This window comes from Talaromyces marneffei, chromosome 1, assembly GCF_009556855.1.
Source record: "Talaromyces marneffei chromosome 1, complete sequence".
Classification (NCBI taxonomy): Eukaryota; Fungi; Ascomycota; class Eurotiomycetes; order Eurotiales; family Trichocomaceae; genus Talaromyces; species Talaromyces marneffei.
The window spans coordinates 1,592,586-1,610,592 of record NC_072348.1 but is presented as its reverse complement, the minus strand read 5'-3'; the positions used below and the strand labels follow the sequence as shown (position 1 = coordinate 1,610,592).

The following is an 18,007-nucleotide window of genomic DNA, read 5'->3' as shown; positions in this document are numbered from 1 at the left end:
TGCATCATTCTTGGGGTCTCCTGCCTTAGACGTCAAGGATGTCTACTCCTTCCGAGGGATCCGGTATGGATTCGACTGATCCTGGGGAGGGACCAAATATCACATTCAAAGCCGAAAATGAGGCCGAAGTCTACAGATCGAGATGGCTTTGGAGTCTGAGTCAATTCCGGGAAGCTTTTAACGACTGGCAGAATGGGGAGGAGGGTCAAACACAGTACGGAACTGACCGTAGTTCCATGTTGTTGTGTGTGTTCAGAAAATAGCTGACTGGCTTCTAGAGACTGGTGGATAGCCTCGACTGCTATACCACTTGTGGCTGCAACAACAGCCCCGTTGGCCAATCTCATGTCTGTTGTTGCGTTGGTGACTTCATGGCGAAATGAGGTCCATCCCAATCAACTCGATAGTCAAGGGCGAACACTTCAAATTGGCCTGGAGGACCCGAATTGGTTCGTTTCATGAAGATCAAGTAGTGACATGGAGCCTAAAGCTTTGCTGATCAGTATACATATGAAATAGGTGTATGGGCCTTAATGCCTCGTCTTTGGCTTGTGGTGTGCTAGGCAATCTGTTTCTCCTTTTCAATTTCACGCAAAAGATGCGGTATATCGTCGCTTTACCAGCCTCTATAGGCTTATGGTTTCTGGCTACTGGCATTGTGAGTATCAACGCGGACGCGTTTGTGTTTCGTGTAATAGTAAGCTAACACTCGGGTTCAATGCAAATAGCTGGCTGGGGCCACAGCATCTGTGCATATTTACGTCCCGGTAGTGCCACCACACCAGGTACTCTCTCAAGGCTATTGGAGCGCCGTGATAGCAGCCGTCCTCTACTTCATCTTAGCTGTAATGCTAATGATCAATATGTTGGGTTACGTTTTGGGCCATTATCCTCAACATTTCGCTCTTACCAATGACCAAAGAACGCTCATTCTACAAACTACTTCCTTCATGATCTGGCTCGCCGTTGGTGCCGCTATATTTCAACGGCTTATCGACATCACATTTTCTGATGCTTTGTATTTTTCAGACGTGACAGTGCTGACTCTGGGATATGGTGACATCACCGCAGGAAACAACGTGGCGAGAGGGTTGATTTTCCCATATGCAGTGATCGGTATTATCATCCTGGCTCTAATTGTAGCGAGTATCAGTCGATTCGCACGAGAGCTTACTAACGCCAATGTCGTGAAGAGTCATCTTCATCGGAAAAGAGCTGAAGTATTGAAACGCTCTACTACTATCGACGAGGAATATGAAAGAACTCAGAATAGCTCCAGACGACATATCAAAGCTAAGAAGCACACTGGACAGCATACACCAATACCGAACATCGTTTCTAATCTAGTGACCCCTAAGAAGTCCAGAGCATTAATCATGCGCGAGGAAAAGGACCGGTTCAACGCCATGAGAGCTATACAGGATGAAACATTGAGGTTTCGCCGCTGGATGTCTCTTTTTATGAGCCTCGTCGCTTTTGCCATTGTATGGTGCGGAGGAGCGGGCATCTTCTCGCGACTAGAGGAAATCTCCTATTTTGACGCGTTATATTTTGGATTCTGCTCTTTGCTCACCATCGGTTATGGAGATATCACAATACAAACTAATGGCGGACGACCTTTCTTCATCGTTTGGTCTCTCATCGCCATACCAACAATGACAATCCTAATCTCCAAAATGAGCGACACTATTCTAGCCGGCGTCGACAATGCGACAAATTACATCGCCGATTTCACATTGCTGCCTAAAAAGGGCCGATATGTTGAATTTGTGTCACAATTCCCCATAGTCAGAGACTGGCTCGAGAAACGAGCAGAAGAAAAACGTGTTGAGCAAGGGTTTACCGTCGGGGAACAGGACCCCGAAAACGTTGATCAATCGACTGCTAGGAAAAAGTCGGCTGCTGGTTATGAACGTTTTCAGCCTCCCCCCCGAACGATTCAAGAACTAGAGAAACACCGCCGATCGCCACCTACCCTTGCGCGAGACCTCGTATTCTCCATTCGCCGAGTTACGCAAGACGTGGTCTCTGGCGATATCAAACGATACACATACGAAGAATGGGTAGAATTCACACAATTGATCCGCTTCACCAATCCGAATACATCACAACAAGGCTCAGAAATCGACCTGGACGAGAACGAATGGGGTCTGGTAGAGTGGGATTGGATGGGTGAGAATAGCCCCATGATGGCGGAACAGACGGAATCCGAATGGGTTTTGAATCGTCTGACGGAGAGTTTGCTGCGGTATATGGCCAAGGTAGAATCACAACATGAGGGAGAATCCCATCAGCAACATCGTCTATCCTTTCGTGGTGAATATTGGAGAAACTATTCTGGACGTGCTGGGTCTTCGTCGCGCTTGAGGAGTCAGAAGACGGCTAGTGAGCCAGCAACTATCTAACTAGCCGCTACATTATCAGATGCACATGTACCAAAGATCATAGCGCTCGGATCTACATTTGACCATCTATAGTCTCTAGAAACCATGGGGGTGCTCTTATATCCTTAGGGGCTCTGATTACCTATTTTTCCGCCCCTGGACGCTAATTTTCAAAATCATCTTTTCCTCGATTATTGTATATATTACAGTATTGTATTACCTATATATATATATCGGTATTTATTCAATCTTCAGTCTCAAAGATTGCGCCTTCAATAAAAACATCCCACGAAGCCTGACTACAGTTAATACACAACCACGTAGAATGGGAGATACTAACCCAATCAATATTCATTTCATTCGACATCGAAAGCCAATCCTTGTCATCGGAAAAGTTGGCATTGCCAGGCTGGAGTGACGAACTCATTCCCGGAAACTCGAACGGCGGTCGCGGCGTCTCTGGCTGTGATGGAGAGCTGGAGGCCAAAGATGTCTGAAAACTCGACAACATTCCGGATAAGATTTTATATGTCTTTTGGGCGTCGTCGCAAACCGTCTGAGCCGTTTCCCAATAAGCACAAGATGTGCTCAGTACTTGCAGTAGGTCATCGCTACCCGGAGAGACTGTATTCGTCGTGTCTGGCATCTTGCGTCTGCATTCCAGCTCTAAGAAAAGAATCATTGCAGAGAGGGTTAAAACCTTTCTGGCGCGGGAGAACCTATAGAAGAATGGTTCCATGATATGTTGAAACTTCAGTAATGTCAATACCGATGATATACATCGCTCCCGCGAATGATTGTATTGAGGATCCATTCTCCCCTTGGCGATGAATCTTCGGTGAAGTTGGCATATGCCTTGATGATACAGAAGCTCTAATTGCATATTTGAGCTTGTTGCCTTTTTGCCACTTACCGTATAGTCCCACTCCTGGCTGTGCATTCTCAGATCTGCGGGGAGGTCTTGATATGCTTTGATTAAGTTATTGTCGATGTCAAGTATCTGTTCATATGGACCTTGAGTTGGTATATTGTTGAAATCGGTAATTTGTCCCAGAGCTTGGAACAATCGTGCTTTGGCGATCAGATAAGCCACAGGTGTTACTTCGCTCATGGGTCTGGATGGCGGAAGCATGGTAAGATCAACTGATAGCTCCCAGTCATACAGATTCCGCGGCTCTCTCGTATCTTCAAAATTCCCTGAGGTCACACGCGGGAACCCGACAACAAACGAAGCCATATCATCTATCTCCTTGACGGATATCCAAACTCTCCGTCGATATTCTGCTTGCAAAGGGGTAATAGACGGTGACTGAGAAGGGTCGCGGTGGTAGCCCATGTTTATTGCTGCACGGACAATGACTCCGGTCATTATCCAGAGGCCTCGACTATTGTCATCTTTTCGGTTGAGTTCTGCCGTTGCATTGAGACGCAATGCCTCGATGGTGTATGGTAGGCATTTGCCGATGTCGCCGATGATTAAGCACTGCGCCGTGCGTAGTCGGTAAAGTTGGAATAGTGATTCTGACATTCCTTCGTAATCTGGTGGTTCGCCAAACTGCTGGTATGCAAGCATGTTGATACTCAAAATAGAGAAGAGCAGTCCGAGCCATATGGCACTTGTTTTGGTTGGGTCTTCCCAGTGCTCGGCATACTAGCGTGGTCTCAGCAAGAATCATCAAGATGTTTAGTTGGGGGTTTTTACTTCACTCATAAAGGTCGGCTCATGTAAAATAGCTATACGTTTGTAAGTTTAATTTCTGATCTGAGTTGATGTGCTAGCAATATATACTTACGAACTATTGAAATGGGGAAGTTGTCACGGTCAAAGAAATGATGTATTAGCTTGTCAACTTGATGCTTAGGCGGTAATGTTGTCAACAATTCTATTTTATCTGTTCGTTGGACTTGACCAAAAAGTAAGCTTGACCCATCAACCATATTCGATAATGTGGGAGGCACATTATATTCAGGTTGGGCATCCTGGCTTTCGCTCCAGACTTGCTTGAGTTTGTTAATCTAGACAAGAGTCAGACATATGGGCAAGAAGTCTAGAATGGAATATGGTCACCAACCTCCTGCAGTACATCATACCAATCTTCTGCACCCTTGTAAACAGAATGGCCACCATCAATCACGGTTTTACCTGGACTATGTGTTGAATCTGAAGCATCAGAAATCGAATCCTTGAATGATGGTCCGGTCTCAACACCCTCAGGTGTTATCGGTAACTTTTGATTTTGTGCTATCAGATTCTTTACTAGATCCTCCAAGTGATTAATCCGTTGCTGCATCGAGCCTCTTTGCTTAGAAGCATGGTGTTGAGGATTCATTGCTGATCCATTTTTGGGACTCTCATACTTGCAAGATGCTCGTTCGTCACGAACTGTACAGTTTGAACATGGTCTCTCGCGATTGCATCTCAGTCTAAATAGCTTTGTCAACAGTGCATTCTTCGAACTGTCCAAAGGAGGTTAGCTCTATACACGTACTTTCTAGAACGGCAGGGTTCACATGAGAGTGGGACGCGGTTACGCCGACTGGACTTGTACACCTTCTTCGGCGCCATGGAGGCAAGATCGTGATCTTGTGAGGGCATTATGGCGGCTAATACGCAGCAGAGTCAGTGGTGTGTAGTGATGAATGTAGCTGAAAGGTATTGGAGATGGGGTGATGTGGGGGCTAGCGCATTAAGACCGCGGAAATAAAGCAGCCTTGCTCTAACCCTCTAACCCTAATGTCCGCGGAGATAAGCTTGACTCGACAACCAACTATATTTGTGATACAATATAAGGAATTAGGAACGTGAATAATGAATTTGGAAACTCGAACCAAAAATAGGATATTATTCTAACATAGACAGCGCCTTCAATAAGAGACATCCATTGGGGTACATCATGCCTTCAATAGGAAGTTTTCTGCACACAAAACTCATTCTCAAGATCCCCATACCTAATGCCTCATTTGCGTCCAAAAGAGTCATCATAACAGGCCCCAGCGCAGGCCTAGGCCAAGAAGCAGCCAAACACATCGTCCGACTTGGTGATAGCAAAGCAACCCTGCCATGCCGCAACACCACAAGAGGCGAAGAAACAGCTCTGTTAATCCTGGCAATCATATCTTACTACATATCAATATAGAATCGTAATGCATACCATCAGATATCTACTTCATACGCATGTCTACCGAAGCTAGCTAGCAATACATGAAGGAATCAAATATCTGCCAGACTCGAATCATATTCATTGTACTTTATACGTTTAGTGAACTAAATATATACAGCACACCCAATTTCATTTAGAAGCATGCGTGGACATAGACTGGAACTTCATAATTCATAAAATAAACATTAATAACATAAGCTGCATAACTAGCTGCAGTACGATATCTTGCAAAACTAATCACACTCCCAAGTTGAGATTCTCCCAGCTTGCAAACAACCTATAATTTGACCAGTCTTTCTAGATGATGCCTGGCGACCACTTCTAACTGTGTAGCGTTGTTAAGAAGATCATCGCTGTTATCGCGTGTCACGCGATTACTCGTATAGTTGGCGAGAATGGAAGTAAGATTGGTCGTGTTTGCTGCTCCGCTATGCAAGAAGCCCGAGAGCGTGTTGAGTAGCAATCCCAGCAAAGGCGTCTGTGCGGTCAGAGCCAGTTTACTCATCTCTTCGGTATAGTATGGAACAGTGCTTCCGTTGTATGAGATATCGGTAACCTGGGTGGTCAGCGATAGGTAGCCGTTTCTGATATACTCTCTTTGCTGAGCGATGAGGGAACCGAGGTTGTCGAGGATTGTAGTCAAGTTTGCAGTACCCCGGATCTGTACCGAGTTGTTTCCGGGTTTTAAGTAGAGGTTCTTAATAACACCTTTACCGATCGTAAGGTTACCGGCCATGATATCGAGTGTTGTGTTGCCCTATATGTGAAAGTTACTATTAATGATCCAGTTGCTTGGACCGCTTGATACGTAGGGTAAGTTCAACATACAATCTCAAGAGTCAGCACAGACTGGTTCGGTAAGGTCGCATTTGCGATGAGGTTCGTGCCATCACTTTCGGCTGGTAGAACCAAGCTGGCAGAGTCGATCTTGAATCCACTGAACTGATTTAGTCCTGAACGACGCCAATATTACCATGTTAGTAATTTCAGGAAGGAAAAAAGAGGGAAGAAGAGTAAGAACACACCATTGGATGGGACTACTTTATCCAAATCCAGCGTAAATTTTTTAATCTTTCCAAGCTGCGTAACGACTTTGCCTTTCATACCCAAACTGCCAGCATTTAGGAAGATGGTGTTGTGGACAAAATTATTCCATGATGTATAATTCTCAAAGACAGTATACTGGTTATCTTCTCCGATGCTGGTATTTTTATGAATCTTTGCTGCAGGGAGATTCACAAGTGCCATGGGATATTCTGATCCGACTTGAGGAATATACAACTGAAGCTGCTGGGGATCTGTATGCACAGTGAATGGACCTGGAATGTAGATATGCGAAGCAATAGACAGGATCACGGAATTGTTGGTTGGTTGCAGAATTGATGAGGAATCGATCACAATTGAGCCACTGTTGAGTAGATCTTGCGCAATTCTAGGGATAATCAAGAGGAAACTAGATAATGGTCGTTAGCAGTTTGTAACCAAATAATTCTTGAGGCTGTAACTCACAGGCATGGAAGTAAAATAGCCAGTAGAATAATCAGCACAATTAGATGACAGATCCAGTAACGTCTGAAATGCAGCTTCACCTTCTGCCAGAAAGTGAGAGGTGCAGCATTCTCGCCTGACTCTGTAGCTACATCTGTTTTTTAGTCAGCTAGAGAACTTTCAGTTTTTAGCCCTTTTCTGCCACGAGTTTTGTGTTTCTGGTGGACGTCCTCCAGCTGCAATCCGTCTACCTCTCGTACAGAAACAATCAAACACTCCATCAACGAGATACGAATTGTAGCCACATACCTTTCCCAGGTGGTAACTGTCCCCGGTTCTTTCCAATGGTGAATAAAGAGAGCTTGTCGAGGAAAGTTGGCGCCTTTGTCGTTTGATCGGCAGCGCTTCCATGGGCAGCACCTGCACCCGTCACAGCAGGTGCCTCTTCAACGGGCTTTTCGACGTCCGACATGGTGGGCCGTTATTGCTTTGCGATTGTATCACCACACTCAAATCGCGCAACACAACGAGACGATCCAATGGCCCGTCTGGCCGTGGTTTACTGTAGCTGTTGACCTGCTTACACTATGAAGCTCGTCATAGAGCAAGTTTGTAGACGGCCAAAGCAGTAAAATAGGACAATGGGCGCGCGACAAGAAGAAAGAGCGAAGATAAAAACAAGAGGCAAGCGACGTAACCTTGCAGAAGGGAATAAGGGAGCAATTAAAGCAACTAAGCTGTAACTTATGGGACTAGTCAGAACCCCATGGGCCTGTGGATCAATAGCTTCATATCTAGCTGAATTCGTCCAAGGAAGTGCTACGCTACCCCACAGAAAAGTCAGTCGATGCTAATTTCTCAAGCTCCAGTATGGCAAACTTTTCTCCAGACGAAGCAATTTAGCAACTACCGCGCGCGCGGCCTCAACCCCAGCGCAACACACAATCATCGTGACCAAAGCTTTCATGATTGGGAAAATAGGAGCTAGCTCGCGTGCGAGAAGTGGGCCCGAGGGTTATGTATGTGGAAACTGTTGAGTTAGGCCTCGGCGTAGTTTACATTTTTGTATGGAGTAGTCTCAATGAGGGCGCCCCCCGTAGACTTTCACATGTTCATTTAGTGATTGACGCCTTCGGTCAAGCCTCAGATAGACTTCGGCATAGAAAACAAGATAAGGCGGCAGTCGGATGAATTCTGACTCTGGAGCCAACAGGAAAGGGGGTTGACCAAGAACCATGTGCTGGGGTGATCCGAGACTAAGAGATTTTGTGTAAGGAACAAGCTGGTGGGCCATCTCCAAAAGTTGAGTTCCTCTTAGGGTTAAACAACTCGTGCTATGACTGGTAGAACCCACTGGCATCAGAGGCGAGTTCTGCTTTGATTTGCTGGGTGAGATGAATCAAGAAGACTAAGATAGCTAGCGTCGGAGTGAACTGAAAGACGCAAAGATCAACCTGGAGGAGCGCCGGACTAGATCAGGAATAATGTACAAGGACGGAATCGATCGGCGCAAAATGGAGAACGGGCGGGAGGGGACTGGGGTAAGTCTCTCTGGAAATTTTCATTGCGCTCGGGACTACCTATGGAGTAGGGCCAACACTAAGAAGCACTGGCATCAGGCTAATGCGGGGGATTATTCTCCACCCACTGCGGCTGCTGAAGCCCTTGGTCTGCAGGCGCATGATTCTGTTGCTCAATGAGGGTAATGCAGTAAGTATATGGGCCATGGCCCATATAACAGACACATGAACAATTATTATTCGAGTTTCTCTCCAAGCGACAGTGCAACGTGAGGTTCCCGAGCAGTAATATACTTTGCGGTTTAGAAAATTCTGTATTCGCGCAATAAGCCAGCGTCACTGTCGTTGGCTTGTTTTAATCTCCTTGAGTTAGGTAGCGGGTTGTTAGCGCGGCATCCACATCTTGGATTGGTATTTAACTGGGGTAAAAACGAACCTCGGGAAAGAAAGACGAATCGTATTAGTTGATGTCCATACATGAGATCTTGTGATAGCCAGTGAGTTTTGGCTGGGCAGAAGTAGCTTGAGCTGGATTGGACGAAGCGATGAGAGAAAGTGTGAGAGGAGTCAGAGGACGGATGTTCAGTTTGACAGGAGAGAGACAGCCCTCGCTCCTTCCCAAGTTCCCCCATACGCCCACCACCCCGTCGTACTTGCCGAGCTAACGAGCTGATCACGGGACTATGCTTTCCATTCTCTCCGACTGTTTTGATGATATTGTTGTTTTTGTTTGGAACAACAAAAACATTACGGTTTGTTCCAGCATGTCGTTCGGAATATGACTCTGCCCGAGTAATCGGCGCTGGTTTCTCTTATCTACAACTGTCTGCTGAGAGATAGGAGAAAATCAAGCGCAAGCTGACATTCTGCTCACCGGGCCCAGGCCAGAGAGAATCGCCAAAGGATGTCTTTTTCTAGCACCACGGCACTTCCTGTTCCACGAGCCAGCTCCAGGTTAACAGAAAGCTATGAATTCTACAGCGGTGATTTTGTTCGTCTCACAGGATCCCTAGATTCCGACTCAGAAAATGAAATGCTGCAGTCTCTGGACAAGCTCCAGCAGGTCCCCAAGATCCTCCAGGAGGGGATATTATTGACGGGAGGTGCTGTGGCTATACTCTTACAAGCTGCAGCGCATGGCATGGCGAGGTCTGCTTCCAAAACAGGCGCCGGTGGAAAGGTCACGACGTTAGCTGAACAATTGCATCAAAGCATACACCTGACGGCCATCTACCTCTACGGGCTAACATTTGGAACCCACCACCAGCGAAAACAGATTTTAGACCGGATCTATGCGTCGCAGCAACAGCAACAACAGCAACAACAACAGCAGCGGCGAATTAGCCATGTTGCGCGAAATGGGATTAACCATCTGAGACCCTACCCACAAGATCCTAAATTACGACTATGGATTGCTGCAACACTATACGCCACAGGAACAGAGGTCTATCAACGGATTGTTCATGAGTTTAGTTTCGAAGAGGCGGAACAGGCGTTTGATGAATTCACGGCCTTACTCAATCTTACTCTGAATCTCCCCAAAGGGCTATGGCCGGCTGACCGTGCCGCTTTTTGGGCTTACTGGGATGAGTACATTGAGAAATTGGATGTTGACTCACGGGCGCGACCTGTGGTACATGACCTGGAGAAATTTTGCAATGTACCCAGCTGGGTAAAGATTAGCATGCCGTTCATGAAGAACATTACACCAGAGATGCTACCGCCCCACGTTCGAGAGCAGTATGGCTTTCACTCATCACCTACGAGCCGTTTCAGGTACAAATATTCTATGAGCATAGGCAGGGCCATTTACCCCGTCTTGCCAAGGGCTATTCGGTCTATACCAAAGAAGCGAGTCATGAAAGAGGTGGCGGAGATGCTCCGGCGGCCGTAAATGTCGGACAGCCATGAGAATTATGCATAACTGTTTACTACAGTCGTGTGATTCGTTCATCTACACAAGAAGCATTTATTGGAGTACTGCGGATAGGATTTAGCATACCTCGGAGCGCTTGCATAGATTACAAAAATTCATTCCCCAAAGTCTGTTTACATGTTTAAGCATTATAGCGTCCCGCGGACCGTTCATTTATTCATTCCTTCCAAGGTTACCAGGTATCGTACTGGCTGGAGGCTAGATAAGCAAGTAATGTATAGACATTCTATATATATAGATAGCTATCCTCAGATTACTTTTCGTGATCCATGCAATAAATAATACAAAGCAGAAGAACCATTCATTCATAATCATAACTATCTCAGCACATCGTATTCGTTATATAGCCTCGTTTTTCTCGCTTTTTGTCTCTATTAGCCCAATAATGCTGAGAGCAGGCCTCCCAGAACCTTTGACAAGTCGCCCACGAGCTGAGGATTTAGCCATTATATTAGTACGTTCTCGAATTCTCGATTCTCTTCAGAAATCGAACTCACCGGCGTCACATCATTGATCAAGGTAGTTGTCTGATTCACAAACTCCACCGACAACAAGGTATGTGCATTATTCACAATGTCCCCCAACTTATTGACTGTATCCGGAGTGACAAGCTTACCCACCGCGGAGATCAATTCCGGTGAAAGCAGCGCGCTGACTTCGGTCAACAATGTCTTGGTGTCATTGGCGGTTGTGCCGCTCAGTAATGTAGCGGCTCCCGTCAGGGTGGTTTCGACGTTGTTGATGCTGTCGGTACTCAAAAGTATTTTTGCGCCATTGATTAGGTTCTCGATGTCGGTGAGGGCGGAGGAGGAGATTGTAAGGCCCGTTGAGGTGGTGGACTGAGCTAGGGTAACTGTTGGGGTGAAGAGGGGGAGGAAGATGAAGAAACTGAGTAGTCGGAGGAGAAACATTTTTTTCTCTTTCTCCCTCTTTGTGTCGTTGGCTGATAGTGTGGTGAGATGAATGACGTTCTGTTCTTCAAGCAAACGTTGTCGACAACCAGGAATAACGCGGGATTGATTGTTCACGAGGACTGGGTATTTGTTTAGGAAGGTGTATAGGGATATACTCAGTAAGTAACAGTCAAAAGATGCTTAGCTGACGGTGGTAGCAAAATTTGGACTAACTACACTGATATCGTGGCAACCTAGCAACTAAAAAGATATCACTGAGAAGGGCCCTCTATGCTCAAACAAGTCAATCCTGTTATCCCCCGGCTACCGTCAATACCAAGACCAAATCAGCTTCCTATTTGCCTCAATGCTCGACTTTAGTCCGAGCCGAAGACCAGGCCTACAACTAACTAGCTAGCCCTAAGACTACAATTCATCTACATCCGCATGCAAGACTAGACACAATCTGGACATCCGAGGAATAAACAAGCTAAGCCCGAAGATGTCATATTCTCACTGATTCTATACACACAGACAAACAGGTGGAGCGGGGCTGAGTCCATACAGGAGACGTTCGAGATTAATAGCGTTTTTGTTTCCAAGGAAATCATTGCGAAGAGATTTAATCTCCCCGCCCTAGCTACGCCATAAAGCCTAGTATTTCCCCTCCCAATGTGTGGAGATTGACTAAGGTAATGGTCGGTCTGGAAATGCAGTAGGGCATCTAGCTCATTGAATGTTGATAATAAGCACATGTGAGCCGCGGTTACATTTAGACCATGTTATACGAGAATTTCTAGATTATGACGAATCAACAAGAGTGATACTCCTTGTATGAATAAGAACCTAAAAAGGTGTATTTGGTCTTTACTGAATCCTGTCCTAATCTTGACCTGGCATCTCATCTGGATCTTTTGTCGATCTCATTGATCGATCATCGCTGTCAAAATTGATACATCTCTCACACTAGACCGATAAGCAGGTCGTATTCTGACCATGAACAGATCTTGACATTCAAATCGGCGTGCTATCGTAGTCCCGGCTATAATTCTCCTAGTGGACTTCAAACGTCAATCATTTACGATTCTGATCACGTTTTGAGCGATAAAAATTGAGCAAAGCGAGCATTTGGTCAGCCCAAAAGTCTTTCTTAGATAGATAATTGGCTAAATTTGGAACTAGAGAGATTACTGCCAGGATTGTAGTTAGGGCGCCACCGACTACCCCTCGCGATCGGCGCACTCGACCTCAATTTTTAAGCCTCGGAAACTCCGATTGAAGGTCCATGCAGCATTCACTGTATGGAAATAAAAGATAGGCTCTTCAGTAGACATTGGAACTACTTATTTTTATGAGAAACTTGCAACATGTGATTGCAAAAGTATGGGCCCTTTTTTTGAACAACTCTTCAACAAATTAGGGCTTTGGGCGAGCTCTAACCGGATTGGGAAATAACTTGCCGTATTTGAATGTATCGACTACGAAGAGCAGCTAGCTGTGAGATACTCCAGGCTTGAAAGGTGCACATGTGAATAAGAGCTTTTCAAGGTCAAGATTATACAAGCCTTTGTAACCGTGTGCCTTTTGTGAATATAAGAGTAGCAAAGACCACCCAAGAACCCAATATGCAAAATCGTATACTCCTATCATCATAAAATGCGTAGAATCAATCACGATCATAATCACAAAACCAACGCTAACCCAGCAACACCCAAAGCACCTAGCACATTAACCCCCATCGCAACCCCCGTTGGCACAACAGCCCTCTGCACCGCCATCGCCGTACTACTCGACGTCGCCATCGCAGCAGAGGTATTCGCCGACAACGCACCGGCATGAATCTGCGAATTCACCTCGGAGATGTAACTCTTGATCGACGCCGGGAGAGACTGGTACCAGGCAGGTGTAGAGCCATTTTGGAATTCGGATGCTAATGAGCTTCGGGAGCTGGAGTCGAGCAAGTCGCCCAGGACGGATAGGGGCACGGCAGTCATTATGGCGGGGATGAAGCCTGGAGGTGGTTCGGCGATGTTGCTGAGATTGGCGGTTTGCACTGCGATGGGTGTTAAGCCTGGGGCCGGTGTTGCGCTGCTTAGGGCTGAGGCGAGGGAGCCTCTGTTAACGTTCAGTGTAAGTATATTGCTTCAGAACCTTGTATATTTGAGGTGAAAGAATGGAAAGATCTTACAAAATCGCTGATATCGATGCATAGTTGGACCCAGGTGTAATTGTAGCCGTTACACTATCACGCTTCTCAATCAGAGCAGACGATAAGACTACAAATGCGAGGAGCAAAATTGACAAAATCGTTGAGCGCATGCTGACGGGGTGTGGCAGACTGGAAATAGCTGGAAAGCCCGGCTTACTTCCTTTTGGTAGGATATTTCAGATATGCCTAGATTTCACTGAACTTTGGAAATTCTCAATGAGCAATCAATTGCAGCATGTAATCGTGAAAGAGTCGTTGAATGTGTAATGAGTGAAGTTGAAAATGAAGTCTTGAATAAACAAGAAAATAAAATTACAAGATCGTAAAAGGCTGAAATCCTGTCAAGAAATCTAGGCCGACTATTAACTAGTAACTTGACTTATTAGTTGACTAGTTCAATGTTGCTTAAGGGCTTAAACGGGGTTTACTAACTAATCTGCTTTGCCTCGGCGAGAAATATTTTTAGTGACCGAAACAACGGACGGTTTGATAGGCATGCCCTAAGCTATTTCGATTGATTTAACTCTATGTCACTCTTATAATCCATACATATATTTGAAGAAAACCTCTTATCAAGGACATCTGAAATCCAATGAGACGTAATCGGCCGGAAACGTGGGATTTACATAAACATGTCCTAGCATCCTGAGCACTACTCATACATAGTATATGGGAAATGTTCGACCCCGTAAGCCTCCGTAGCCCTACCTTCTTTCTTCCCACATTACAACAATAGCTTGCAAGAAAGCAATTTGAACGTGCTGATAGCAATTGAATAGGTCAAATAACCTCGCTACCACTTTCAAAATACTCACATATCAATCAATCAGTTAGGTTTGTTCATGACCGAGCAAATCTGGTCCTAGGTAGATCTAGTCTATCTGCATCTTCCAAATTCATAGCAAATTTATACCTAAGATGTATTGTTTGCAAATAATATCCGAGTGTCTAACTACCCTACCTAGCTATACGACAAATCTACTAGTTTTTGAAATATGTAGATTTTTTTTACACCGATTCATTGATGGGATCTACGTAAAGGATGATAAATAAACGTTGGATCATGTTTATTCAATTGTTTTTTCTTTCTTTCTTTCTTTCTTTCTTTGATTTGCTTTTCTACTTGAATCAAGTATGACACTAAAGATGCTAAAAAATCATCACCCATCACCACCTCTTCGTATCAAACCAATACCCCTTATCAATCGACAAATGCATCGCTGCTTCAGTCCGCACACTTGATTTGCTATTACTACTACTGATAGCAGAAGAAGAACAAGGACTAAAGATAGAACATTTCTGTCTCATATTCTTCTTCACATCCTCGGGTCCGAGTAGACTAATACCTACAGGCGCAGATGGTAATGTTGCACCCTGATTTCTACTGTGCATGCATGGAAGACGGATTTGGGGATCAAAACTGATTAGGATAATGGCTTGCTTGTGAGGTTCGTCTGTATCGACGGAGTAGATTAGTGAGCGCTCGTCGGCGATTGCGTGGATGTTGGTTGCTTTTCGGGTTGGGCAGAGGAGTTTGATGAGGTCTTCGTCTGCGTCGTCGGGAGGCCATAGGTGGACGTTATCGGACTCGTCATCTTTTATACTTGTAGTAGCAGTAGTTGAAGAACGAAGGGTCGAGTCAAGCTTGCTGCGTTTGGCTACGTGGTTGTCGTCAACGGACAATGTGCATTTCCGTTTGCAAGAATTGATCCGTAAACGCAACCGATCTGTAGCAGCTCCAACTCGATTGTTTGGCTCTGGATCATTGACCAAATCCATAAATGAATGCGCGGAGAAATTGTATGTGCGGTATTTCGTTTTTGCCATAATGAATTCCCTTCTTGTGCGACAATTGCCTGAGTACTCCGAATGTACATGTTTGCCTATTCTCTTGCGTCGCGCCAAGTCCTCTATGGATGGCCCATTCAGCGGCAAAGGAGCCGGTAGGGTGATATTGCTAGGTCCGGTACCACCCACAAGAAGGGGATAGGTGGAGGGTGAAGAGGAAGATGGCGACTGTGTTTCACGGGGTTCTGTGTGCTCGGCCTCGCCCTGAATTTCTCCGGTGGTAGCCAATTCAGAAACCATCCGTAAAGGTTCGGCATAATATGTTCGTACGTGATCTGAGCGGCCTTCTCGCCATTCACGACGACATTCAAGAATCATGGGCCGACCAGTGGCTTCATCCATGCGTAAAGACATTTCCGTCCATGTATCGTTAATAGGACCTTCGAGATGGTCCCGTCGCCATATTCTTTGCATTCTTACTCTACGTCGATTGAATGCTGGCGGAATGCAGACCCATTCATAAAAGGATCTCCAGTTCAACGCCTCCTCCTCCGAATCAATTGTATTAGACACCGCATAAAGCTGGTTATCAAAGATTTCAAAACAGACATTATGGCCTATTTCGGTGCCCGCCAGTTTATCCAGGACAGTAGGCGGGACATCCGCCTTGGTATTCCTAGTGAGATCAACCCACTGAATGGCCCAAAGGAGCTCACCCGAAGCATCAACAAACGAATGTACGCCATAGAAGAGATGGGTACCGTTATGGCGGACAAAAAGCCGCCGCGTACATTCCAACTGTCTGATGAATCTAATTCTTCTGGAACATCCAGGGGTAACATCGAGCAGAATCAACCATGCATGTGCATCGCCATCAATTTCCACCAGAAATGCCAGTACTCCCGATGAGTAATATAGGAATGTGATTTGGGCCGAGCGGTCTGCGGCCTCTTGTTGACGATAAGTTGGGATGATTCGACGTAGCATATTGTGAACATCCACGACTTGTTCTGTGCTGTCTGCCCGATGGACATTCAAAACGCGGATTTCATTGCCGATGACATATGATAACACGCCATCCCGATAGATGAAAGTTGCAGCATATGACAACACTGCAGCAGAGTATGGCTCAGCCATGGCTACCGCCTGCTGCATATCATGTATGCGTCCGATAGCTTTTCGAAAGGAGATATTTCCAGCGGCAGCCCACCGGGCTTCTTTGGAATGGGGGACATATTTCTAGAAGAATTGTTCAATTTTCTGCGTATGAGGAGCACCGATTTCTTGGATTAAACGTACCTTGATGGTGCGCTTGGCAAGCTGATCATTGTGCAGAAGATTGTACAGGCTCCTACTGACTCGACTGAGATTGTTGAAGTCTGACAAGTCCAAGTCTTCAACGACCTGGTAGAAAATATCGTAAGGTAGAGAATGCAGATTTGCTTCTCTGGTGCATAGTCTCATGACCGCGAGAAATTATGCTTAACATTCGCAAAAAGGGTTGCGATGGAATTTTTTTGACGTGGAGAGAGGAGCCTGAGATGGCGGTCTAATACCTGGCAAACAAACACACCGCACTTCGGAGCCGTACTACCGGACAGTCATTGAACTTTGGTCCTAGATGTTGTGCAACAGGAAGGCCGGATGAGACTTGATGGTGGAAGAGGCGACTAATATATCCGGATCCGACTTTTGAGGCTCTAAACGAGAAACTATCGTGGTGGTGGCCGATTACAACCCTAAGTAATTTACCTAGCTAGTGGCGGGAAGACTTCATGCGGCTCAAGAATGAATCCATGATAGCAGTCTCGAGCTTTGATCCTTGGAGAGATCCACATTCACAAGTCTGGATAGAATTCTGTGGGTATTTCTGGTCAATCACACTTATGCAATCACGAACTATCGTGGGATGGTGAACCTTGTATATGTCGTACTCCATCGAGCTGACGAGGCTGAACAAGATACGGGTAGGGTATGGCGCAGACTACTCGCTTATGAAGCACGGGGGCTGGTGGTGTGCCTTTTCACTTTTACTCGGTATGACTCGCAGGAGTTAAAGTGGGCTGGTCCGAAATAGAGGGAGAAAGAAGATAATTCATTGATTCAATGTCTCATAAGGGCCTAATCAGGAATGTTGGGTCAGTGACGGCAAACAGTGAGCAGAGCCTCCTTGCGGAATGAATGGAAAGGTCTCGGCGGAATGGGTGGGTATTACGGAGAACAGAGTAGCGTACCTGCCTGTACCGAGTACTCCGTACTGTACTGCGCTGTACGGTAAGGTAAATACGCTGGCTTCGCTCAGCCTCCCATCTTTACGTAGTACGTAGCCGCCGTACGGTCGTAGCGTGTTTTGTACTAGCGCGTTTTGAATCAACCTTTGTTGATGCGGCTCTCGTCGCTCACCAGACCTACTCAGTAGCCTGTCCCTCCCCCCCCCCCCAAATCCTCAACAGCACGTTTGCGCAATATCTTCTCTCTTTGACTTTCCCTTTCTGGTCAATTGCTGCGATTTTTTGTTTTTGGATGTTCCCATATCCGATGGTGTTGCCGCCGTATGTCTCAATAATTGGTTGTCGCATCGGGGTCTGCCCTGGCTCGTATTCGACATTTCGAATGAGCCTCGTCTTG

The 18,007-nt window shown here is 45.9% G+C and overlaps 7 protein-coding genes across 7 annotated transcripts; 2 read left to right on the top strand and 5 right to left on the bottom strand.

The window, feature by feature from the left end:
* Positions 1–38: 38 nt before the first annotated feature.
* Positions 39–2,405, top strand: EYB26_000597 (uncharacterized protein; the record flags this gene model as incomplete). The annotated part of the gene is made up of 4 exons (XM_054259913.1): positions 39–214; positions 279–449; positions 520–658; positions 729–2,405. 4 exons carry the CDS (start codon positions 39–41, stop codon positions 2,403–2,405), a joined length of 2,163 nt encoding a protein of 720 aa, XP_054115888.1.
* Positions 2,406–2,628: 223 nt separating this feature from the next.
* Positions 2,629–4,980, bottom strand: EYB26_000596 (uncharacterized protein; the record flags this gene model as incomplete). The annotated part of the gene is made up of 7 exons (XM_054259912.1): positions 2,629–2,679; positions 2,725–3,135; positions 3,298–4,035; positions 4,087–4,118; positions 4,178–4,400; positions 4,457–4,808; positions 4,874–4,980. The coding sequence occupies 7 exons, from the start codon at positions 4,978–4,980 to the stop codon at positions 2,629–2,631; spliced, it is 1,914 nt and encodes a 637-aa protein (XP_054115887.1).
* Positions 4,981–5,822: 842 nt separating this feature from the next.
* Positions 5,823–7,505, bottom strand: EYB26_000595 (uncharacterized protein; the record flags this gene model as incomplete). Its single annotated transcript, XM_054259911.1, has 5 exons — positions 5,823–6,302; positions 6,374–6,498; positions 6,571–6,998; positions 7,055–7,187; positions 7,343–7,505. 5 exons carry the CDS (start codon positions 7,503–7,505, stop codon positions 5,823–5,825), a joined length of 1,329 nt encoding a protein of 442 aa, XP_054115886.1.
* A 1,952-nt stretch (positions 7,506–9,457) lies between these two features.
* Positions 9,458–10,447, top strand: EYB26_000594 (uncharacterized protein; the record flags this gene model as incomplete). The annotated part of the gene is made up of 1 exon (XM_054259910.1): positions 9,458–10,447. The coding sequence occupies one exon, from the start codon at positions 9,458–9,460 to the stop codon at positions 10,445–10,447; it is 990 nt and encodes a 329-aa protein (XP_054115885.1).
* Positions 10,448–10,863: 416 nt separating this feature from the next.
* On the bottom strand, positions 10,864–11,400 carry EYB26_000593 (uncharacterized protein; the record flags this gene model as incomplete). The annotated part of the gene is made up of 2 exons (XM_054259909.1): positions 10,864–10,920; positions 10,987–11,400. The coding sequence occupies 2 exons, from the start codon at positions 11,398–11,400 to the stop codon at positions 10,864–10,866; spliced, it is 471 nt and encodes a 156-aa protein (XP_054115884.1).
* Positions 11,401–13,064: 1,664 nt separating this feature from the next.
* Positions 13,065–13,701, bottom strand: EYB26_000592 (uncharacterized protein; the record flags this gene model as incomplete). The annotated part of the gene is made up of 2 exons (XM_054259908.1): positions 13,065–13,497; positions 13,571–13,701. 2 exons carry the CDS (start codon positions 13,699–13,701, stop codon positions 13,065–13,067), a joined length of 564 nt encoding a protein of 187 aa, XP_054115883.1.
* A 1,057-nt stretch (positions 13,702–14,758) lies between these two features.
* On the bottom strand, positions 14,759–16,843 carry EYB26_000591 (uncharacterized protein; the record flags this gene model as incomplete). Its single annotated transcript, XM_054259907.1, has 2 exons — positions 14,759–16,618; positions 16,679–16,843. 2 exons carry the CDS (start codon positions 16,841–16,843, stop codon positions 14,759–14,761), a joined length of 2,025 nt encoding a protein of 674 aa, XP_054115882.1.
* Positions 16,844–18,007: the final 1,164 nt, after the last annotated feature.